The sequence below is a fragment of the Sinocyclocheilus grahami genome, unplaced genomic scaffold (assembly GCF_001515645.1).
Source record: "Sinocyclocheilus grahami isolate Dianchi unplaced genomic scaffold, SAMN03320097.WGS_v1.1 scaffold359.1, whole genome shotgun sequence".
NCBI lineage: Eukaryota > Metazoa > Chordata > Actinopteri > Cypriniformes > Cyprinidae > Sinocyclocheilus > Sinocyclocheilus grahami.
The window spans coordinates 216,884-242,046 of NW_015505538.1; the positions used below are offsets into that span (position 1 = coordinate 216,884).

General features: G+C 35.6%; 2 protein-coding genes across 3 annotated transcripts in view; both read right to left on the reverse strand.

Moving 5' to 3' along the window:
• erap1a (endoplasmic reticulum aminopeptidase 1a) overlaps positions 1 to 7,276 on the reverse strand; it is a 15,227-nt gene extending 7,951 nt beyond the window's left edge. Inside the window, exons 1-12 of one of the 2 annotated variants that reach the window (XM_016229888.1) lie at positions 6,593 to 7,276; positions 6,323 to 6,461; positions 5,441 to 5,575; positions 5,227 to 5,347; positions 4,969 to 5,123; positions 3,927 to 4,040; positions 3,702 to 3,833; positions 1,801 to 1,932; positions 1,622 to 1,705; positions 1,275 to 1,432; positions 437 to 525; positions 337 to 359 (exon numbers count right to left, since the gene is read on the reverse strand). In XM_016229888.1, coding sequence (XP_016085374.1) covers positions 337 to 359; positions 437 to 525; positions 1,275 to 1,432; positions 1,622 to 1,705; positions 1,801 to 1,932; positions 3,702 to 3,833; positions 3,927 to 4,040; positions 4,969 to 5,123; positions 5,227 to 5,347; positions 5,441 to 5,575; positions 6,323 to 6,461; positions 6,593 to 7,080 — 1,770 coding nt within the window. In that variant the 5' untranslated portion in view covers positions 7,081 to 7,276. Of the gene's footprint in view, positions 1 to 175; positions 360 to 436; positions 526 to 1,274; positions 1,433 to 1,621; positions 1,706 to 1,800; positions 1,933 to 3,701; positions 3,834 to 3,926; positions 4,041 to 4,968; positions 5,124 to 5,226; positions 5,348 to 5,440; positions 5,576 to 6,322; positions 6,462 to 6,592 lie in introns of both variants that reach the window. The other variant, XM_016229889.1, reaches the window with a different exon arrangement.
• An 805-nt stretch (positions 7,277 to 8,081) lies between these two features.
• Positions 8,082 to 24,980, reverse strand: LOC107548969 (cell cycle and apoptosis regulator protein 2-like). The gene is made up of 17 exons (XM_016229848.1): positions 24,911 to 24,980; positions 24,640 to 24,803; positions 23,386 to 23,521; positions 22,905 to 23,004; positions 18,166 to 18,315; positions 17,880 to 18,090; positions 17,709 to 17,801; positions 17,078 to 17,241; positions 16,110 to 16,236; positions 15,882 to 16,010; positions 14,734 to 14,856; positions 13,560 to 13,790; positions 13,310 to 13,456; positions 11,842 to 11,950; positions 11,567 to 11,755; positions 9,356 to 9,528; positions 8,082 to 9,224 (listed from the first exon to the last, which is right to left on the reverse strand). Exons 1-17 carry the CDS (start codon positions 24,978 to 24,980, stop codon positions 9,177 to 9,179), a joined length of 2,364 nt encoding a protein of 787 aa, XP_016085334.1. The 3' UTR covers positions 8,082 to 9,176.
• Positions 24,981 to 25,163: the final 183 nt, after the last annotated feature.

Sequence of the window (25,163 nt, forward strand, 5' to 3'; positions counted from 1 at the left end):
TTGGACTCTCATTCTGACGGCACCCATTCACTGCAGAGCATCCACTGCTGAGCAAGTGACACAATGCTACATTTCTCCAAATCTGATGATCTACATCTTAGATGGCATGAGGGTGAGCAGATTTTCAGAGCAAGGTGAACTATTCCTTTAAGGAACACAAGTTCAGTTCCCTCACCTGACCAGCTGAAAGATGTCGTGGATGAGACTGGCTCTGTCGTTGCTGCTGAACACACTGTGGTTCTGCTGGAGTTGTTTGATCAAAGCATCCCAACCTCTCGACTCATAATGTACAATATAATACCCCCGCAGGTCCACGTTGAATTTAATCCAGTCCACCTCCTCTGGCAGGTACAACACATCTGCAGACACAGTCAGATTTCAGCATAACACAAGGTAAATATGTTGGGTTGGTTTAATATCTGATAGCGTGAGACACCTTTTTCACTTTTCAGCAAGAAACGCTGCACTGCACTACTGTGACTGGTGATGTAAGTCAGAGGAACCTGCCACAGGAAGCTTGACGCACTGCGAGAAATTAAATAGACAAACAACAAATATTAAATAATCAATTACTGCTTTGAGTGAATAATAAAACATTAAGGCTATATTGAGAGTAGCATACTAGCTTAGTTTATTTACTATGCATACTGTGCATAGTAGACACATTTTTTCATAAAACCAGTGTAGTTATTGTTAACAAAATCCAAAAATTTTTTTTTTAAATTTAAACCTGAAATTAAAATATCAATATTAGATGAATAACTTAAACTTAAAAAAAACTTATACAAAAACAGAAATATTGCCTTGGCAAATAACTGAAAAAAAAGGACTAAAACTAAACAAACAAAATAATAAAAATAAATTAAACCTATATAGATTTAAATAATAAAAAAAAAAACCTAAGAGACTGAAAAAGTAAACTAAAAAAGAAAAAGAAAAAAAAAAAGAAAATATAAAAAGCTACTGTAATATTACTAAATACTACTAAAGTATACAAATAATACTAAAATATCTCTGTATTCCACAATGCAACGCAATCATCGTGACCTTTTCAAGGTGAAAAATAAAACAAAAAAAAATATCACCTATGATTTTCTTCTATTATCTTCTTTTTTACTTCTTCTTTTTTCAGAATGCCATATCATACAGTTATAAAAGCATAATACAGTATGACACATTAACTTTTGCAGACTGTTTCACATACTATTTTTAAAATGTATAGTATGCATAGTACGCATCAAACAGTAGTTTAATATTCCATAGCCGGTACGTACTTTGTAGTCTTCGAAGTGTTTGCTTCTCTAAGGAAGCGCTCCTGTTTGAGGGTGACCTCTTGACCTTTGACCTCCACAGTGATTAAAGGAAAGCCCTCCTGCAGCGTCCAGGTGTCCATAATGGCTCGAACATCAACACTGTCCTCCATGAACCATTTCTGCCAGGTTTTTATGATTTAGTACATTCATTTGATCAGTTATTTGGTTTGTGGTTCATATCTAATATAAATGACACACATTTTTAGTGAAGAAATATGATTAAATTCTTGTAAATCTAGACTATACATTATTTTAATAGATTTAAATCAAATTAAAATATTAAATGTAAAATGATTTCTTGCACTCACAGAGGCCGGAGATTTAGCCCTGATTTTGGAACAGAATCCATCATGTTTTAATCTCCCTGAATCCAATTCATCAGAAGTGCAGATCTGAACAGATTGAAATGCAGTTGGCCTTTAGAGCAATCGTTTAAATTACTTCAAGGACTGGAGAACATACACGGGAACCGACAGAGGTCACTTACATTGGTAAGACTTTCCCAGAGGTGAGCGTTCACTGTGTTCTGGTAGCTGTGTGTCTTCAGGTAGTGTATAATACCGGCATTGAAAGCCTCTGGCGTCAGGAAATCCCTCAGCATGTTCAGGATACATGCTCCCTTCAGAGATTATGAAGAACAAGTAGAAATATTAAAACAAATGAACCCTTCTTTTGTGTTGAAAATATGGGTACTCCATTTGTGTTGGGGGTCAAACTGACCCTGACCGTTTCCATGCAATTCACCAAAAATCAACACTGTCATGCAAAAACATAAAACCTCTATTGCACCTTATCAGAGACTAAAAAAAATAAAATATGAGAAATTATGAACTTCTATTGTGTTTGGGGTCATTTTTACCCACATATTTTATGTTCAAAATTAGCTGCACAGACGCAAAAGTGAAAATATTTCTATGATGTTTTTTTTGTCATGACTGCTTGCAATGACTATTTGCACACTGAGTTACAAATGAATATAACTAAGTCTAAATTGTATCTAATAATAGTATTTATTGCTTTATGTACTTGTGTAAATAGCCTCTGCCTTTATGTCTGGTTCTCGAGACAAAAAAAAATAAAATATGAGAAATTATGAACTTCTATTGTGTTTGGGGTCATTTTCACCCACATATTTTATGTTCAAAATTAGCTGCACAGACGCAAAAGTGAAAATATTTCTATGATGTTTTTTTTGTCATGACTGCTTGCAATGACTATTTGCACACTGAGTTACAAATGAATATAACTAAGTCTAAATTGTATCTAATAATAGTATTTATTGCTTTATGTACTTGTGTAAATAGCCTCTGCCTTTATGTCTGGTTCTCAAAGCTTGTGAGGGTAAAATGGATTTCTCACGCTTTTTTTCAGTGATGCAACAGACTAGTAATAGAGATCCCAAAAAAAACTAACAACCAAAAAACATAATTTCACTGATTTTTTTTTTGACTGAGAAACTCCAAGAACAGCAAATTCTCAATTTTTGAGTCTTGAATGCCATAAGTTATCATGTATTTCATATTTTAGTCTGTTTTACCTGACTCTTTGCTTTTTTTCAAAGTGTAGATCTGATGGAAATAAATGGGGGTCCTAACACCACTATCATCACCGAAGCTTGTGAGGGTAAAATGGATTTCTCACGCTTTTTTTCAGTGATGCAACAGACTAGTAATAGAGATCCCAAAAAAAACTAACAACCAAAAAACATAATTTCACTGATTTTTTTTTTGACTGAGAAACTCCAAGAACAGCAAATTCTAAATTTTGAGTCTTGAATGCCATAAGTTATCATGTATTTCATATTTTAGTCTGTTTTACCTGACTCTTTGCTTTTTTTCAAAGTGTAGATCTGATGGAAATAAATGGGGGTCCTAACACCACTATCATCACCACAACTATGTGACGAAACTTTGCATGCACACTCGTGACCCTGAATGAGAAATAGTCACCAAATTTCAAAAAGAAATAAGTGACGTGTGGCCCATACTCAGAATTAGTGCTCAGCATTTATCCCATCCAAAGTGCGCACACACACACCGTGAACACACACCCGGAGCAGTGGGCAGCCATTTATGCTGCGGCGCCCGAGGAGCAGTTGGGGGTTCGGTGCCTTGCTCAAGGGCACCTCAGTCGTGGTATTGAAGGTGGGAGAGAGCGCTGTACATTCACTCCCCCCACCTACAATCCCTGCCGGTACGAGACTCAAACCCGCAACCTTTGGGTTGAGAGTCCGACTCTCTAACCATTAGGCCACGACTTCCCCATAAATAAATAAAGAGTTTAACCAGCGGTTCAAGCCTTTTAAAAATCAAATGTGGGTCAAACTGTCCTGCAACACAATATTAATCAGGGCAACGTCAACTATAAGGATTCTAGAGAGAGATAAACCTTCCGGTAGGAAACGTCGTCAAACATCTCGCTGATCTCCGCTGGATTCTCCACTGGAGTGGAAATGGGGTGTGAGGAGGTTAAAGAGTCCACAGACATGGCGGTGAAGCACTTCTCCAGGAAATAATCATCCTAAAATAGAGGCACTCGAAATCAGATCACTCATGCCATTTATAATTACATGTCATCACAATCTCAACTCTTAGCTGTATTATTCGCTCTCACCACTTGCAGCTCAGGGTGGGTGATGTTGACGGACACATACTCCATGAACTTGGCAAAGCCCTCGTTTAACCACAGGTCATTCCACCACTGCATCGTGACCAGGTTTCCAAACCACTGCACAACAGATTCATGTGAATGATAAGCATAAATAATTGAATCTGGCGAAAGATTTTCTACATATCTGTGATAGTTTCATGTCTCATTTCATTTAGCTCTCTTCCTTTTCACATAATAATACCATTTTGAATCAACTTTTATATATATATATATATATATATATACAGTATATAAGTGCTGTCAAATGATTAATCGCGATTAATCGCATCCAAAATAAAAGTTTTTGTTTGCATAATATATGTGTGTACTGTGTATATTTATTATGTATATATAAATACACACATACAGTATTTATTTTGAAAATATTTACATGTATTTACATGTCTATATTTATATTATAAATAAATATATTTAATATATAAACATAAAAAATGTTTCCGAAATATATACATGCATGTGTGTGTATTTATATATATTAATCGTTTGACAGCACTTATATATATATATATATACACACACACACACACACACACACACACACACACACACACATATATATATATATATATATAGTGCTGGGTAGTAACTGATTACGTGTACTCTGGATCATGTAATCAGATTCCAAAAATTAAGTACTTGTAATAAGAGTATATTACATTTTAAAATGCTCATAATCCTATTACAGTTACTTATTATGGATTACATGATTATATATTATTCACACAATGGCAGTAAATTATTCATAATGGAAGTCTGGACAAAAACACTTCAAACCTGGAAGACTCTGGGTGTGTAATGTCATCGTCACATAGCCCAACACTGCCAACTACAGTTTTCATCATGTAATCTGTCATCAGTAACAGACTACAATTTGTAAGTAATCTACCCAGCTCTGTATATATATATATATATATACCTAGTGATAAAGGCAGACTGCCTGTGCATTATCCATTACTTAGATCGAATTATTAACAGAAATATCAACCTGATGTGCTAGCTCGTGAGCAATGACTTTGGTGATTCCCAGTTTGTCCGAGGAAGAAGATTTCTCAGGGTCAAAGAGCAAACCGGACTCTCTGTAAGTCGACAGGCCCCAATTCTCCATAGCGCCTGACTGGAAATCTGGGATCGCTGCAAGATCTGCAAGTACAATTATATTCAAAACTAGGTTATTGCAAATGATTTCCTGCCAGATGAAAGCAGATAGTAATACGTTATACCATTTTGACCAGCAAACACTCACCGTGTTTGGGAAGTGGATACGGGATGTCAAAATAATCATCATAAAAGTCGAGCAGAGTGACGGCGGTGTTGAGAGCATATTCCGCCTGACTGATCTTCTCAGGAACCGTATACACTGATATCTATATCAGGATTCAGGTTATGAAGAGTCAATGGAAAGTGGAATGAGGTATGGGTATGATAAAAAAGTGTGTTTATAACGCTTATGGACTTGCCTCGATTCCATGCTGGCTTGTTTTACTGATGGACTGGAAATCGCAGATGATGAAGGCCACCAGGTAGGTGCTCATCTTCACCGTCGTGTCAAACTGATCCTCCAGCAGCCCGTCAGCCAGTTCTGCAGTTCTCAGCTATTGGAAGAAATAACCTTGCATTAGGTTACACTTACATGAAATGGTCTGCGAAAGAAATATATACTGAGAAAATACCAATTGCATGGTGTCATTTAAAAACACAGACTGATAGTTGTGATGATACATTTGTTGAGTTACCAAGGCTTTTTTTAATGCATATTTTGTGACTTCTCATTTAGGATAATAAACATGCATTCAAAATTCTGACTTGAATGTGTTCAAAGGGCGTACAACATTTCTGTTATGATCTCACGGTTAAAGGCAGCCGCACAGAATATAAGAAAAGATTTGTTTAAATTATGTATTTGTTAGATTCTCAACTACATTTACATTTATGCATTCGGCAGGTGCATTTATCTGGAGAAATTTACACCGCATTTTGATCAGTTCACGCATGTTCATTTTGCAGGGAATCAAACCCATGATCTTGGCGTCGCGAGCGTCATGCTTCTACAGTTTGAGCTTCAGAAAAGAACACAGAATTAGTGCTTCGCAACTGCTGAAAATGTTCCTAAAAATATGTACAATACTGTTTGTGAAATATAATGTTATTGAATACCATTTTAAAAATCCTATATTCTCATGTTTATTTATTTGCAATGAGTGAGAACTATTAATGTTAAAGATTTACAGTTTTTACCTGATTTTTTTGGCTTTTCATAGTATAAATCCAGGTCAATTTCACCGGCACCATAAAGATCAAACCCAGATATTTAACAGAATAAAATGCTTCATTATGTGTACCTTGGGCATGTTGGATATGGAAATGTGCCTGGATTCTCTGCGCACACGGATGGTAAAGTTAGCTTTGAATGCAGGTTCATCAAAACAAGGGAAGGCAGCTCGAGCATGTGTCGCCTCAAACTGAGTGGATGCCATCATCCTGCAGAAAGAAAAATCATCATTTTGAAGGGGTTTTCTATTCTTCAAAGCCACTTCAAATACATTCCGAGTAAAACTTTGGCCAGTTAATCAAGAGCCAAGACATAAAAAGCAATGCAGCGGTTGTCTTACCTGACCTCTCCGCTGTTTGTGATATATCTGCCTTTATAAAAGCCATGAAAACTATCTGATAAGTTGGCGGAGAACTCCAAATGCACCACATGGTTTCCTTTCTCAAATGTGAAGCCATCAGAGAAGAGCGCGATCTGTTCATAGGCTTCAAACTCACTGGTTTGCAGATCCTGAGGATGTCTGGAGCCCAAGAGCTGAGCTTTGGAGATCTGCAGGTTCTTGCTGTGAAGGATGATGGCTCTGGTGTCCTGCTCTAGCTCTATGAGAATCTGGACCACTCCGGTGAAGGTCAGGGAGGTCAAGTTGGGGTGTATCAAGAGGTCATAGTGCTGGGGCTTCACTGTTTCTGGCAATCTTATCTTGTCCCAGGGAAAAGGCGATGCATTTGTGTCTGTGTCGACAGTCATTCCATGGTTGCCAACAAAAAGACCACAGAATAAAATTGCAAATGTAAAGCAGCTTAAACAGCAAGACTGGGCGAGGAGCATGATGAAATATCAGGTTTAATAATACTGTTTCTTTTGGATACGAGCGCTGGTCAGCTGGTTATCAATGGCACACATGAGCAAAATATATCGAAGGTTTCATTGAATTCAGGGGACAAAGGTTTTGAACGAACCTGTGCGTGATATCCGATCGGTAAATGAAAGTGAAACTACGCAGCTGTCACTCAAAATATCTCATTTCCTGATTTTTTTTTTTTTTGCGCTCAGATTGTATTGCATCCTGGCGTTTACAACACATCACATGACATTTTATATAACTGAAAAATATTATCTTTGTTTATAAAAGGCACGAAATTGTGAACATTAATTTCTCATGAATATTAATTACGTGTAGTGACGTTTGTTTTTTTTTGCGTTCAACGGCTCGCTCTGCGCATGGGACTGGCTTATGAATATTAATTAAGATACAGTACGTGCCTTGACGTTACAGGACGTTCACCAAGCAACGTCATCAATGACCTAATTATTATTAATGAGATAAGCCTTCCCTACTGTACTGTTCATAAATACGTACACTAAAGCTGGAAAGAAATAGCGGCCTCTGTCGCGGTGGGTCAAAAACACACGATGAAAATTTTTTTGTTGTTGATATTTTAAGATACAAAAAACGATTGAGCTATGAGTATATTTTGAGCCGTTTTATTTCTTTTGGGACTCCTCCCAATGAATGACAAATACATTTTCATACATGATTAACTGGCCGAGTCACTGAACAAAATGTAGTTTTTGTGTTTTACAAAAGCAGACAGAAAGAAAAGAAAAAAATGTATTACATGAGATATGTTTTTTTAACTTTACTCAGTCACTAAATTCTGTTGGAAGACAAATAAACATGCAACTGTTCATTCATAAATACGTACACTAAAGCTGGAAAGAAATAGCGGCCTCTGTCGCGGTGGGTCAAAAACACACGATGAAAATTTTGTTGTTGTTGATATTTTAAGATACAAAAAACGATTGAGCTATGAGTATATTTTGAGCCGTTTTATTTCTTTTGGGACTCCTCCCAATGAATGACAAATACATTTTCATACATGATTAACTGGCCGAGTCACTGAACAAAATGTAGTTTTTGTGTTTTACAAAAGCAGACAGAAAGAAAAGAAAAAAATGTATTACATGAGATATGTTTTTTTAACTTTACTCAGTCACTAAATTCTGTTGGAAGACAAATAAACATGCAACTGTTCAGAAACAGGCTATTAGAAAATATAAATGGTCCCTGAGAAAAAGACAAAAACATTTTCCAAAATAAGTCGATATCTTACTGTTAGCAACTCTTTCTAAATTATATAAGACTTTACATTAAATTGCATTCATTCTCACAAGTGCTCATCAGAGTAAATGAACATATAGAGCTGTTTTTCTGGATTGGTTTGACGTCAAACTCTTTTAATTGCAAGGGCGAATTCAGGCAGTATTTCCTAAATAACTGAACTTTCACTATACTTTAGTCTAGACTAAACACTAGACTATCCTCATACCAACACTTAAGAATATTAATGGCGGTGGACGGTTTCTAACAGTAAGGAAATGCTTTAGTACACAATAACAAAACTGAAATGCAAACAAATCCAATTCGTCACAAAAAAAAAAAAAAAAGATTTCCAATCTTTAAACACTGACCGTTTCAACTTCACATGTAAAAAAGAATTTGTTTCATTACACAAGGCTATGAACAGGTTTGCGTATCTGCATCTGTGTTTATGAAATTGTCAGTTGTGTGGAAGGATCTTAGTTTCATAGCTGCCAGAATCTAAAAACCAAAGAAAATTAAATAACACTAAATAAATAAAAGCACGTTTCCTTTCCATATTAACCACAGTATATAGTTTCATATGAATGCATATCCATTCTAAAATAAGCCAGCAAAACATATTTATTAATAAAAACATTTACAAATGTCCACGAATGCAGTTCTTTCCATATCTATGTGCATGAATACACATTTATTCAGCAAAAAAAAAATTACCTGTTTTTTAAAAGCTAACAACATTTTTAATTTTTATTTTGCAGGTTTCTTTTATTCTCCTCGGTCCAAACGCTACTGCATCACCATCTGATGAGCTTCTGTGTCTCTATGCCTTCTCATCCTTTCCTGCATTTGCATTTGTGAGGGTTGTTGTCTAAACGGTAAACACACAGTGTATTATTAAAGATATGACAAAACAAATAATGTCTATAATGCATATAAAACACAAATCTATTAGAATACAATTTATAAAATGCATATAAAACAAACATTTAAGGATGTCACCTGTTCAACCATCCTCTGCATCTTCTCAATGACAGCGATCATCTGACTGCTGTTTTCTCTCAAACTCTTCTCGTATGTTTTGTTAAGTGTCTCGGATTTCTCCAGTTTCCTCTTCAGCTCTTTCTGTTGGCCCTGCTCCTGTTCATTAGACACCTTCCTCGCTTCTGCTGCCTCTGAATCACATATACACACACCGGACACGCATTCAAATGCATGCATAAAATATCATGACATGATACTGGAATATAATGGCAGACAGTGTTGGGGGTAGAGTAACTAGTAAAGTAACGCATTACTTTTTAATTTACAAGAGAATATCAGAGTGACTTTTTCAGATAAGTAACGCAAGTTACTTTTTTTTCCAATTGATTGATTGACAGCTCTCCTGTCTCCATGCTGAGAGAAATCAGAAGATGTTACTGTAGTTCTAAAATAAATATGAATATTCATTAATTCATCTCACTCACAAAAAAAAAAAAACACAGATTCAGTATTCCTCAAAATGAATAAAAATAATGCAACTCAGAATATGACGCAAACCTGCAATAATTAAATGTTAAACAACACAAATATGCTTTATGTATTTAATCCCATTCTATTTGCTTCTGACCTTCGATGATCCAGTTCAACCATAATAATAAGCACAAATTACTCTAGATGAACATTTGTGTCTTTGTTTATTGCTGAAGTGTGTTGAAATGTCTTCTTCTGCATTCCGCATTACTTTGCATAAAAAGTAACTAAGTAACGTAATTAGTAACTTTTTTATGGAGTAACGCAATATTGTAATGCATTACTTTTAAAAGTAACTTTCCCCAACACTGAAGAAATAAAGCATTACGCCACAAGAGGTTTAAAGGAACAGTACACCCAAAAAATTTAAAATTGCAGTGAATGGGTGCCGTCAGAATGAGAGTCCAAAAAGCTGATAAAAGCATCACAATAATCCACAAGTAATCCACACCTCTCCAGTCCATCAGTGAACATCTGGAGAAGACAAAAGCTGTGTGTTTGTAAGAAACAAATCCATCATTGAGACGCTTTTAACTTTAAAACGTTGCATCCGGCCAAAATACAAGTCCATAATCCATAATAACGCTTCCTCCAGTGATAAAGTCCATCTTTTGTTGTCTCTCACATCAAAATCCACCCACATATTTGTTAAGAGCTGAATTGACTTGTAAACGGTGCTTGACCTGTGCAGATTTCTCTCCTGATTCGACTTTTTTTTTTTTCACAAATATGCTTTATGTATTTAATCCCATTCTATTTGCTTCTGACCTTCGATGATCCAGTTCAACCATAATAATAAGCACAAATTACTCTAGATGAACATTTGTGTCTTTGTTTATTGCTGAAGTGTGTTGAAATGTCTTCTTCTGCATTCCGCATTACTTTGCATAAAAAGTAACTAAGTAACGTAATTAGTAACTTTTTTATGGAGTAACGCAATATTGTAATGCATTACTTTTAAAAGTAACTTTCCCCAGCACTGAAGAAATAAAGCATTACGCCACAAGAGGTTTAAAGGAACAGTACACCCAAAAAATTTAAAATTGCAGTGAATGGCTGCCGTCAGAATGAGAGTCCAAAAAGCTGATAAAAGCATCACAATAATCCACAAGTAATCCACACCTCTCCAGTCCATCAGTGAACATCTGGAGAAGACAAAAGCTGTGTGTTTGTAAGAAACAAATCCATCATTGAGACGCTTTTAACTTTAAAACGTTGCATCCGGCCAAAATACGAGTCCATAATCCATAATAACGCTTCCTCCAGTGATAAAGTCCATCTTTTGTTGTCTCTCACATCAAAATCCACCCACATATTTGTTAAGAGCTGAATTGACTTGTAAACGGTGCTTGACCTGTGCAGATTTCTCTCCTGATTCGACTTTTTTTTTTTTTTTTTCTGTAAAAAGCAATATTATGGATAGAGGAATCGTTTTTTGGCCAGAATCAACAGTTTTTGAAGTTAAAAATGTCTTGATGGATTTGTTTCTTTTGTCTTCTCCAGATGTTAACTGATGGACTGGAGTGCTGTGGATTATTGGGGATGTTTTTATCAGCTCTCATTCTGACGGCACCCATTCACTGCAGAGCATCCACTGCTGAGACACTGATGCAATGCTACATTTCTCCAAATCTGATGAAGAAACAAACTCACTCACAAATTTGGGTGAACTATTCCTCTAAAGCATTAGAGTCTCACCGAGTCTGGATTGCAGTGCGGCGACACACTTCTCCAGTTCGCGTTGGGCCGCTTTGCTGCTCTCCAGCGTCTGCAGTAGGTTTGGTAAGTTAATGACGTTCCCTCTGTAGTTCACCAGATCTGTGTTACCGGTGCGACGGGCGGATGCTCTCTCTTTGCATGACTGGCCGGGCAACATGGCTTTATTTCCTGAGAGGAACACACTGGTATTTTTATAATGCTACAGACAAATGTGTTTACATGCTTTATCAGATTGTATGATTTCCAGCACACACCCTCAGCACTGATGCTGCCGTCTGACCGATCAGCGTCTGACCAGCGACTGCACAGATTTCTGTAGAGGCAAAGCCCACCGACCGCAGCCTTTCTGACCAGATCCTGCGCCTGAGGAGAAATGGGAAATCAGATAGACTTAAAATACATTGTTTTTACATATAATTGAAGAATGCATGTCAATACACTGCAAAGAATTATGTTCTTCATCAGTATTTTTGTCTTGTTTTTCACTACAAATATCTAAACATTCTTAAATCAAGATACATTTACTTGAGAAGCAAAACGACTTGAGATATACCAAAATGAAGTGGGCTTATGCTTAAAATGAAAACATTATATGTCAATGGGCTTAGGACTTAAAAGACTTAATATCTTATGTAATTTTGATTTTCAAGTAAACGTATTGATTTAAGAAAATACTGGGTAAAATATATATATTTTTTGCAGTGTAGTTTTATATTTTTACCATATGTTTTGATTCGACTGTGATATTCAAGTGCACGGTCTTTGTATGTTTGACAAATTTCTAATACTTTTTCATTTTGAATCAAAGTTTGTGATTCGTCTCTGAGCTGGATGTTTTGGTTCATAGGTTTGAACTCTCGAGATAATACTCTAATATGCCCAAATTACAAATATTTCACTCTAAATCTTTTGCTAGATTGAGCTATTTTATTGACATGTATCAAAAAAAGACAAACTGATGAAAAATAAAGAAAACCAATTTTTCGATTCAATACAAAAACAACAACAATACTTATATTATTATTATTAAATTTATCATTATTCAAAATATTTTATTTCATTTTTAGTTTATAAAAATTAAGCAAATCATTGAATAAATGTACTACTGTTGCAATAATATTACTGTAAAATAAAAAAAACAATTGTTAGTTCCTGTTAGTTCACAGTGCATTAACTAATGTTAACAAGCACAACTTTTGATTTTAATAATGCATTAGTAAATGTTGAAATTAACATTACCCAAGATTAATAAATGCTGTAGAAGTATTTTTAATTCATGTTAACTAAAGTAGTTAACTAATGAACCTTATTTTAAAGTGTTACCAATTAAATCAATAAAGAAATATACTACTATTGCAATAATACTGTACTGTAAAATAAAAAACAAGCATTTAATAATAATAATACTACAATACAGTAGTAAAAATAATAATACTTTTATTTTCTTATTTAAATTCTAGTAAACAAGACGCAAAAACAAACAAATCGATACAAAAATATACTACCATTTCAATAATACTATTGTTCTGTAAAATAAAAAAGTATTTATAACAATATTAATTACAATAATATTATAATAATTTTATTTGACAACAACAGCAAAATTATAATACTAATATTCATGTCTGCCTTAACTTCTTTACAATTTCTTAATTTCAAATGTTAAACCATAAAGCTTTTATTCTGCAGAATTCTAAGAAAATATTTGGGAAGAAACCAAACCTGAGCAGGATTGAGAAACAGGCCGAGAGACAGCAGGATGTTGATCAGGTCTGCCTGTCGAAGACTTCCTGTCAGCTGACGGTCAAAGAACACCCAGGACAGAAGCACTTTACGGGGAAGTTCTGCCATCCAGCCCAGAGGACGGTCCTTCAAGCACACAGACAGACAGACAGACAGACAGACAGACACGGTTAGAGGAGAAACACTGGACATGTGTGGCTCAGACGCAAGCAGAAATGTGATTTCTTACGCTGTCTTTGGACGGCTGAGTGTCTGAGGCGCTCTGCCCGTCTCCTCCAGCACTGAGAGTTTTACTCTCTCTTAGATGCTCAGATTGTTTTTCAGATGATTCAGTCTCGTCCGTCTGGGCCATGTCCTCTGTCTCTCTCTCCTCATCCTTCTCTTTGAGTTTTCTCTTCTTTGCATCGATCAATCCTTTCTTTTTTGTCGTCTGTTTGTCTGATTTTTTGGGCTCATCCTCCTTTACAGAGAAAATAGCGTAAAAAAGTTACAATAACAACTAAATATCAACACCTATTTAGTAGTCAGCCAATCATAACAGAGATCATTTTTACATTCAGAAGTAAAACCTTAAAGGTACAGCAGGCCATTTAATTTTGTTTATAATTGTGTTTGTGAAAGGAACCTTGTCTGGCATTAAAAGTGGACTTCACATAAAATTACACAATGCTAAAATGCTACAACAGTGTCAAATAAAGTATCAGAGTTTTAATGGTTTAGGAGTATTCTTTCCCTTTGCACATCCAGATGTCCATCGCTGTTATTTCAAAAACTTATTTCATTAAACTTAACTGTCAGCTAGTTGCCAAGGCAATATTTCTCATTTTCATTTAATTTAACTTTATGTGCTAAAATAACTAACACTGAAATAAGAATTTGTAAAAACTATATATTAACACATTTAAAAAAAAAACACACACACAGCAAAATTACTAAAATTTTAACTAAAATTAAAAAGAAAACAAAATCTAAAAGCAAAAACTAATTCAAAATATTATTAAAACTATAATAGTATACATCAATGATCCTAAAATAACCCTTGTGTGTGCAGCAGGATTATTATAGTTAACTAAAAACATTTCATTTTTACATACTTGAAAAAAATGAATAACTTTAACTGAAATAAAAAATAAAACCCTTACAATTGTTTTATTTCAGCTAGTTTCCAAGCCAGCAGTTCTCATTTTCATTTAGTTTAACTTGATTTACTAAAATAACTAAAACTCAAATAAAAATATATATATATCTTACAAAAAAAAAAAGACAAAAACATAACCAAATGAATTAAACTTGAACTAAAATTAAAATGAAAACATTCAAATAAGAACTAATTGAAACTATTATTAAATCTATAACAGTATCTCAGCGATACTAAAATATCACAGGTGTGCAGTCTAGTGTACCTTGGGAGCGCTGTTGTCCTCTTTGACGCTGGGGCCCTGCGGCAGACGGCACAGACACTGATACAGCTCAAGCCCAAAATCCCTCTGGAGCATCTCACTGAACATCTCCGCCATCAAACTCACCTGATAGCAGCACGAGAGACGTCAGCTAAGACACTAGTGCATCTTAATGCAGATTACATCATGACTGAGCCAGTTTACAACATATGTAACATACACGTTATATTATTTGAATTATTAAAGGGGTCATATGATGCAATTTCAAGTTTTCCTTTCTCTTTGGAGTGTTACAAGCTGATTGTGCATAGATAAGATCCCTGAAGATGCAAAGACTAAAGTCTCAAAACCAAAGACATATTCTTTATCAAAGTTAAGACTCTTGCCCCCCTAAAATGGCTCGCTCTAACACGCCCCCACATATCTACCTCACTATGTGGAAATATTAGCATAATGCCGCCCAAATGTGCACGCAGAGAAAGAAGGCGTGGTTTCAGTAACCGCAGTTAGTGTTGAAGCAGCATGTCAGGGAGACGCTGTGTGTTTCTAGGAGAAAGCAAAAGCACTTTATTTGGCCTTCCGAAAGTAGATGCATTTAGGAATCTTTAAGATTACTTACAACAGAACAGCAATGCATTTTATGGACGACCGTTTCGTGAACCTAGGAGAGGAGGTCATTCTGACTTTGCTATGACAATCTGGAGCTCCTGAACCAGCTACTGTTTTGTTATTAGTTTATAAGTATTTGCTATTGACTGTTCAAATGTGGAGTTTTGCGCATCGTGTGTGTGTGTGTGTGCAAGCGAGCGAGCGAGAGCGAGAGAGCGAGAGAGACGGAGTTTTGCGCATCGTGTGTGTGTGTGCGTGCGACAGAGAGAGAGAGAGAGAGAGAGAGAGAGAGAGAGAGAGCATCACAGTGGAGTCACAGTGGAGTCAGCTGTCTTAACCGTGGCTTGTGTACTGCAAACACATATTCATCACTGTGTCTGTCACGCGACTCTGTTCCCCTTTCGGGCTCTGTCTTTACATTTATTTTGAAAGATGAAGCTCGCGATTATGGTAAGGACTTAAGACTGCTTTTGTGCTCCAGGGTCATTCATTCATTCATTCATACATTCATACATATATATATATATATATAAAGTACCCACCTCACAGTTGTCCCGCATCTGAGGTGTCTGGGGCTCCAGCAGTGACGACAGAGACACGACAGACAGATTGAGTCCAGCGGAGGGATGAAAAACCACAGATGGACCTTCTAGAAGTGACAAATCACCATCCTGGATGACAGGAAAGATACAGACAAGTTAGAAGTCATCTCTGATGTGATTTCAAGCATATTTCTAATGCATAATATTTATAGACTCTGAAGTCTGTACCAGCTGTTTTTGTGGTAGTTTTGCCCAGTCTTCTTCTGCTGGCACTAGATTCCACACATCTGGCAACAACACCACAACCGTCTCCATTTTATCTCCGGAAAGATATCTCAGCTCCGCCATCTTGTGCCTTCAGAGACAGGAAGACATACGTGAAAATTACTAATGAATATATAAAAGACAAAAAGTGAGGTATTTCTTATATTTACATAATCAAAATTTTGGATTATGTTTGGGGTCGGCAAGTTAATTAAAGAAGTCTCTTCTGCTTACCAAGGTTGCATTTATTTGTTCAAAAATACAGTAAAAACAGTAATATTGTGAAATATTATTACAATTAAAAAAAAACTTTTCTATGTGAATATGTTCAAATGTAATTTATTTCTGTGATGCGCAGCTGTATTTTCAGCATCATTCCTCCAGTCTTCAGTGTCACATGATCTTCAGAAATCAGTATAATATGCTGATTTGCTGCTCAAGAAACATTTCTGATTATTATCAACGTTGAAAACCCAATATTCGTCGTGCTGCCCAATATTTTTGTAGAAACATTTTATTTTTCAGGATGCACAGATGAATAGAAAGTTCAAAAGAACAGCATTCATTTGAAATAGAAATGTTTGTAACATTATAAATATCTTTACTGTCACTTTTGATCAATTTAATGCATCCTTGCTGAATAAAAGTATTAATTTCTTTAAAAAAAAAAACTTATGGATCCCAAAATTATGAATGGTAGTGTTAAAATGTAATTAAAAATGCATTTTTCTACATATGAAACTGTAAATCATTTATTTAGGGAACTTACAAATACATAGTTTATGCTTTACATTCTAATAACATTCTACATTCTTCTAATTATTATGTTACTTATAGACTTTCTGTACATAAACAATCACAATTCAACCCGCTTCGGCACACCAATAAATCTTAACTGTATTGAACTGAAATTAAAAACCAAATATAGAGACCACTGCGTGCAGGCTGACAGGTCCAGAGCGGTTTGATCCTTTATGCAGCGGACCGCAGTGTTGACCAGCGTCGAACCGTCCTTCACTGGATTCTCTCCGTCTGCTTTGGGTGACCAGTGACCTCCTGGAAGCCGCAGTTCACCTCCACTGTCCAGCATCACAAACTACAACACAGAGAAAAAGCCAGTGACACAATTATACATAACACTCATTTAAAGATACAGGCACGAAAACTTCTATTCAAAACGGGCATTTTCTGTGGGGTATTTTGAGCTGCAACTTCACAGTCACATTCTGGGGACACCCAAGACTTGTATCACATCCTGTGAAAAAAGGGCATAATAGGTGCCCTTTAATATTATTTCCCCCTGTACAGCCTTGATTACATCAGCCGAAAAGCAGTCAACTTGCCGATTATGAATATTATTTGGCTTTAGAATTACATGCAACATTCACAATAAGACAAGAGACATCCATGGAAACTTTTGATTGCAAAAAAGATTCTTTATAGATTCTTTAAAAGTTCTTTAAACTAAGAAAAACTAAGTTCTTCTTCTACGACATCACTATTTAGAACTTTTATTTTGAAGAGCGTGTGATTTCAGAGATGTTGAGGACTGAATGTTCTTACTTTGAGAAGTGTAGTGGGATGTACGGCCTCCTTTGAGAGGTTACAACACTGTGAGTACAAGTCCTCAAGGCACGGCATAGAAAACAACAGAACCTGCAGAGAGAACACAACCATTCTTGAGAATCTGAGCCTTGCATGGTCACATGACCGTCAAAAGAGCGGTACGTGTACCCTAACGGCGAAAGCATCATCTGTGGACTCGCAAACATCTGCTTCACTCTCCGGCTGGTTTGCTCCCACGTGAAAGTGACACGGTCCTCTCAGAGGAAGAGGCTGGTCGAGTGGGAAACTCTCGGTCCAGCACAGCTGGAGGTGGAAGAGGTTGGAGGGCAGGTGCAGGTGTGGGTACCGCCGCTGAAGCTCCAGATAATCACAGGCCTGGCTGAAAGAATCAAGAGGAAATGACAATGAGTTTACGCTTCATCAGAGCGTCCCGCATTGTTTCGGACCGACTTACGTGTCCCTGGAGAAACTGGAGAATAACGGAGCGCTGTGTGTGGATACGGAGCTGCTCTTTTTGGGCGCTTCCTCCTCTGAGGCGGCCCTCCATCTTTTTCGTTTTTGGTGCATGGCATCTCCTCCCCACGGCCCTCCGCCGCCGTCCTCCCTGAGTCACGCCACAAAGAGCAACAAGGACACGCGTCAGCAGAGGAGCACGTTAAAAACAGAACAGTCTACAAGGACGGTCACACAAAAACAACAGAACGAGGCGCTGAAACAAATCAGACTGGAAAGTTTGAAACGTTTTGAAAGAAATCAATACTTTCATCAAAGATGCATTAAATTGATCAAAAGTGACGGTAGAGACATTTATAATGTTGCAAAAGATTTCTATTTCAAATGAATGATTTTTTTTTAACTTTCTATTCATCAAAGAATCCTGAAAAATAAAATGCATCACACTTTCCACTAAAAGATTCACCATTTTCAACATTGATAATAATCAGAAATGTTTCTTGAGCAGCAAATCGGCATATTATACTGATTTCTGAAGATCATGTGACACTGAAGACTGGAGGAATGATGCTGAAAATACAGCTGCGCATCACAGACATAAATTACATTTTACAATACATACAAATAGAAAACGGCAATTTTAATTGTAATTATATTTCACAATTTTTACAGTATTTTTAATCAAATTAATGCATCCTTGATGAGCATAAAGTATCCAACATTGCAATGCACTCAACGTAAGCTTACATTTCTAGTATAAGGAATGATACAGCTAGGCACAAAAAAAGTTTCCTCCCCCAGGCCCAATCTACTTTATGAACAGTTAAATGTTCTCCCCACTGTTCAAAACTAAAATGTACAAATGTGCAATACCTCTTATTTATTTGATACTACCCTTCATCTTATTCCATTCCTTGTTAATTCTATTTTATTTTGTCAATTTTTGTAAATATATATACATACACACACACACACGTGTATTTTATTCATACATATTTATTTTTTATTATCTGTGTGTTGCTGTTATCTCTGTACTGGAAGCTTCTGTCACCAAAACGAATTCCTTGTATGTGCAAACACACTTGGCAATAAAGCTCTTTCTGTTTTCTGTTCTGCTTCTGTTCTATACAGATGCATCATCAACCTCAATTTTGACTTGATCTCAGTTTTCACAACTTTGACTTTGATTTAATCAGACTGCTAAAAATTCTATGCAAAATTAAACTAAAAAATGCAAAATTGTCATTTCTGTGTAAATGATATAACTGGATGCAACTCATGGGTCAATTCAAATCAATCAACCAGGTTGCAGAAACTAAAACGTAAAATTTTGCTCCTATTTTTCTAAAGAAAGACAAACATAAATAATGACAAAAGCCAAAATATTAAATGTCATGGATGAATATTTACAGAGTGATCCACTATTTTGTTGAAGGGAGGGGGTCAAAAATGACAACTTCTACCAGAGATTTGGAGCCAAATTAAATTGCAATGTACTGTGGTCAATGTAGCATAAGGCTGTTTAAATGCATTTAATCATTGCTTACTGCATAGTTTTTTTTAACAGCATGCAGTATACAGTAGACAGTGCACAGTATGCAGCACACTACTATCCACTGAAAGTGTGACTCACCAGCGTCCACCTCTACGTCCTCCCATGACCTCAGCGTGTCTCTTCCGTCCTCCAGCCCAACCATCAAACGGACCACTCCAGGACATCTGCATCATACCACCTGTCGCATATCAGACCGCTAAATATTTGATATCATTCTGAAGGATCATGTGACACCGAAGGCTGGAGTAATGATGCTGAAAATTCAGCTTTGCATCATATAAATATATTACATTTAACAATATATTCACATAGAAAACAGCTATTTTAAATTTAAAAAATATTAATGTTTTTATTGTATTTCTGATCAAATAAATGCAGCCTTGGTGAGCAGAAGAGTGTTATTTTTTTTAAACATTGAACATTTTATTTTGACCAGCACTGTACTTCCCAAGTTTTTTCCCATCTAATATTTATTATGTAATTTATTTGAGCTTTATTTCCATTAACAAAAATGTTTCCTAACAGTTTTAGTTAACGATAACAACACTGCATCACGTACCAGGATTCGGCTGCATGCTGGGAATCAGTGGTGGTATTTTGGGAGATTTCAGCAGAGGTTGCGGTTTGGTCCCTAAAATGCCAGGCTTTGGATTAGATGACATTGAGGGCAGCAGCGGAGGGGGAGATTTGAAGGGCTGACGGAAAGAAACCAGAGAAAGAGACAAACCTTCTGAAGATCAGGCATAAAAAATAACATTATACACTCATGTCATTAATTATGCAGCATCCTTACATGCATCTTGAAACCAAACATTTAAATGTTTTTGTCATTGTAGATTAAAAATGGTAATACTATTTTAACAACATGGTAGTGACTCACATTTTCACAGAACAAATATTGATGGTTGATATAAATGTTAATAAATCGAAATTTAATTATAAGGCAAAATTAACCTTTCACTGTTACAGATATTCATTGTTTGCCCATGTTAATATTAGAAATAACTCATAAAATAGTCGACAACTTATGTGCACAATTTCATGTACATCACCTTTCCATACCAAATAAATTCATATTTAGCTAGCATGCATTGATCAATAGTAACAGTAAAGATATTTACAAAAAGAGTTTTATTTCAATGAAATGCTGTTCTTTTCATCTTTTTGTTCATCAAAGAATCCTGAAAAATAAAATGCATAATGGTTTCCACGAAAATATGAAGCAGCACAACTGTTTTCAACATAATAATAATAAATCAGCATATTATACTGATTTCTGAAGATCATGTGACACTGAAGACTGGAGTAATGATGCTGAAAATTCAGCTTTACGTCACAGAAATAAATTACATTTTACAATTTACATTCACATAGAAACCAGTTATTTTAAATTGTAATAATATTTCACGATATTACTGTTTTTATTGTATTTTTGAACAAATAAATGCAGCCTTGGTAAGCAGAAGAGACTTTCAACAAAGTTTCAGACCCCAAACTTTTGACAGGTAGTGTTTGTTTAGTGGAAATTCATATTTCTGCGCTTTAAAACAGAATAGCAGTTATAAGGGTGAACCTCAAGAACTATACTTCAGTCCAAAATCAAGAAAAAAACTAAGTATTATTTTCATTATTTACTGTACAACTATACAAAATGATTATTCTCATTGTACTGTACAAATAGTGTATTTCAAGCATTGCTAATGCAAATACACTAAGATGCACACAGAAATGTGCTTTTTAACAAACTGTGCATTTCTATTATCTTCTCAAAGAGGATGTTATTGAAATATTAGCCCAAAACATTTCTGCCCACCTGTCCGTTCAGCGTCTAACGTTTTGAAAGAAATCAATACTTTCATCAAAGATGCATTAAATTGATCAAAAGTGACGGTAGAGACATTTATAATGTTGCAAAAGATTTCTATTTCAAATTAATGATTTTTTTTTTACTTTCTATTCATCAAAGAATCCTGAAAAATAAAATGCATCACACTTTCCACTAAAAGATTCACCATTTTCAACATTGATAATAATCAGAAATGTTTCTTGAGCAGCAAATCGGCATATTATACTGATTTCTGAAGATCATGTGACACTGAAGACTGGAGGAATGATGCTGAAAATACAGCTTTGCATCACAGACATAAATTACATTTTACAATACATACAAATAGAAAACTGCAATTTTAATTGTAATTATATTTCACAATTTTTACAGTATTTTTAATCAAATTAATGCATCCTTGATGAGCATAAAGTATCCAACATTGCAATGCACTCAACGTAAGCTTACATTTCTAGTATAAGGAATGATACAGCTAGGCACAAAAAAAGTTTCCTCCCCCAGGCCCAATCTACTTTATGAACAGTTAAATGTTCTCCCCACTGTTCAAAACTAAAATGTACAAATGTGCAATACCTCTTATTTATTTGATACTACCCTTCATCTTATTCCATTCCTTGTTAATTCTATTTTATTTTGTCAATTTTTGTAAATATATATACATACACACACACACACACACACGTGTATTTTATTCAGTGACATTTATTTTTTATTATCTGTGTGTTGCTGTTATCTCTGTACTGGAAGCTTCTGTCACCAAAACGAATTCCTTGTATGTGCAAACACACTTGGCAATAAAGCTCTTTCTGTTTTCTGTTCTGCTTCTGTTCTATACAGATGCATCATCAACCTCAATTTTGACTTGATCTCAGTTTTCACAACTTTGACTTTGATTTAATCAGACTGCTAAAAATTCTATGCAAAATTAAACAAAAAAATGCAAAATTGTCATTTCTGTGTAAATGATATAACTGGATGCAACTCATGGGTCAATTCAAATCAATCAACCAGGTTGCAGAAACTAAAACGTAAAATTTTGCTCCTATTTTTCTAAAGAAAGACAAACATAAATAATGACAAAAGCCAAAATATTAAATGTCATGGATGAATATTTACAGAGTGATCCACTATTTTGTTGAAGGGAGGGGGTCAAAAATGACAACTTCTACCAGAGATTTGGAGCCAAATTAAATTGCAATGTACTGTGGTCAATGTAGCATAAGGCTGTTTAAATGCATTTAATCATTGCTTACTGCATAGTTTTTTTTAACAGCATGCAGTATACAGTAGACAGTGCACAGTATGCAGCACACTACTATCCACTGAAAGTGTGACTCACCAGCGTCCACCTCTACGTCCTCCCATGACCTCAGCGTGTCTCTTCCGTCCTCCAGCCCAACCATCAAACGGACCACTCCAGGACATCTGCATCATACCACCTGTCGCATATCAGACCGCTAAATATTAGATATCATTCTGAAGGATCATGTGACACCGAAGGCTGGAGTAATGATGCTGAAAATTCAGCTTTGCATCATATAAATAAATTACATTTAACAATATATTCACATAGAAAACAGCTATTTTAAATTTAAAAAATATTAATGTTTTTATTGTATTTCTGATCAAATAAATGCAGCCTTGGTGAGCAGAAGAGTGTTATTTTTTTTAAACATTGAACATTTTATTTTGACCAGCACTGTACTTCCCAAGTTTTTTCCCATCTAATATTTATTATGTAATTTATTTGAGCTTTATTTCCATTAACAAAAATGTTTCCTAACAGTTTTAGTTAACGATAACAACACTGCATCACGTACCAGGATTCGGCTGCATGCTGGGAATCAGTGGTGGTATTTTGGGAGATTTCAGCAGAGGTTGCGGTTTGGTCCCTAAAATGCCAGGCTTTGGATTAGATGACATTGAGGGCAGCAGCGGAGGGGGAGATTTGAAGGGCTGACGGAAAGAAACCAGAGAAAGAGACAAACCTTCTGAAGATCAGGCATAAAAAATAACATTATACACTCATGTCATTAATTATGCAGCATCCTTACATGCATCTTGAAACCAAACATTTAAATGTTTTTGTCATTGTAGATTAAAAATGGTAATACTATTTTAACAACATGGTAGTGACTCACATTTTCACAGAACAAATATTGATGGTTGATATAAATGTTAATAAATCGAAATTTAATTATAAGGCAAAATTAACCTTTCACTGTTACAGATATTCATTGTTTGCCCATGTTAATATTAGAAATAACTCATAAAATAGTCGACAACTTATGTGCACAATTTCATGTACATCACCTTTCCATACCAAATAAATTCATATTTAGCTAGCATGCATTGATCAATAGTAACAGTAAAGATATTTACAAAAAGAGTTTTATTTCAATGAAATGCTGTTCTTTTCATCTTTTTGTTCATCAAAGAATCCTGAAAAATAAAATGCATAATGGTTTCCACGAAAATATGAAGCAGCACAACTGTTTTCAACATAATAATAATAAATCAGCATATTATACTGATTTCTGAAGATCATGTGACACTGAAGACTGGAGTAATGATGCTGAAAATTCAGCTTTACGTCACAGAAATAAATTACATTTTACAATTTACATTCACATAGAAACCAGTTATTTTAAATTGTAATAATATTTCACGATATTACTGTTTTTATTGTATTTTTGAACAAATAAATGCAGCCTTGGTAAGCAGAAGAGACTTTCAACAAAGTTTCAGACCCCAAACTTTTGACAGGTAGTGTTTGTTTAGTGGAAATTCATATTTCTGCGCTTTAAAACAGAATAGCAGTTATAAGGGTGAACCTCAAGAACTATACTTCAGTCCAAAATCAAGAAAAAAAATAAGTATTATTTTCATTATTTACTGTACAACTATACAAAATGATTATTCTCATTGTACTGTACAAATAGTGTATTACAAGCATTGCTAATGCAAATACACTAAGATGCACACAGAAATGTGCTTTTTAACAAACTGTGCATTTCTATTATCTTCTCAAAGAGGATGTTATTGAAATATTAGCCCAAAACATTTCTGCCCACCTGTCCGTTCAGCGTCTGAACTTTCTGTGCCGTCCAGCTGATGGGCTTCAGGGGGTCCTGGACCGCTTTCACCAACACTTTCTCACCCACCAGGGGCACACGACCCACCACAACACTGCGACACAAACCCTCCTGAACATCAGACCTCACATCATCACAACAACCTGACACGTTATGACGGTTTAAAGGCACAGTATGTAATTTTCGCCGCTAGAGGGTGCGTATTCAAAACAAACAAAGAAACAAAGGCGTAGTTTGATGACGCTGTGACTGAGTGTGGAATCATGAGAGTTGTGGTCGTCTAAACCCATCTCATGAAAGTGCAGCCGCTCTTCCTCCATCTTCACACGTGTGTTTGCGCACAGACAGACGAGCGAGACGTTAAACCCCGCCGCGTTTCAGCGCCAACTACGGCACTGGAGGAGAACTGCAGGTCAAAGCACACGACGGCACCTTAATTAATATAAGTACATTTGTAACAACTGAATTTCAGATGTGCTTCACCTGATTTGTGTCACTGCATG

Excerpts from the sequence above, each read along its gene's own strand:
- LOC107548969 (XM_016229848.1), bottom strand. The coding sequence starts at position 24,980 with ATGGAGGAAGAGCGGCTGCACTTTCATGAGATGGGTTTAGACGACCAC. Across the intron at positions 13,457-13,559 it reads CTCAGCCGTCCAAAGACAGC|GACCGTCCTCTGGGCTGGAT; the intron begins GTAAGAAATCAC and ends GTGTGCTTGAAG. Across the intron at positions 9,529-11,566 it reads CGCACTGCAATCCAGACTCG|AGGCAGCAGAAGCGAGGAAG; the intron begins GTGAGACTCTAA and ends TATGTGATTCAG.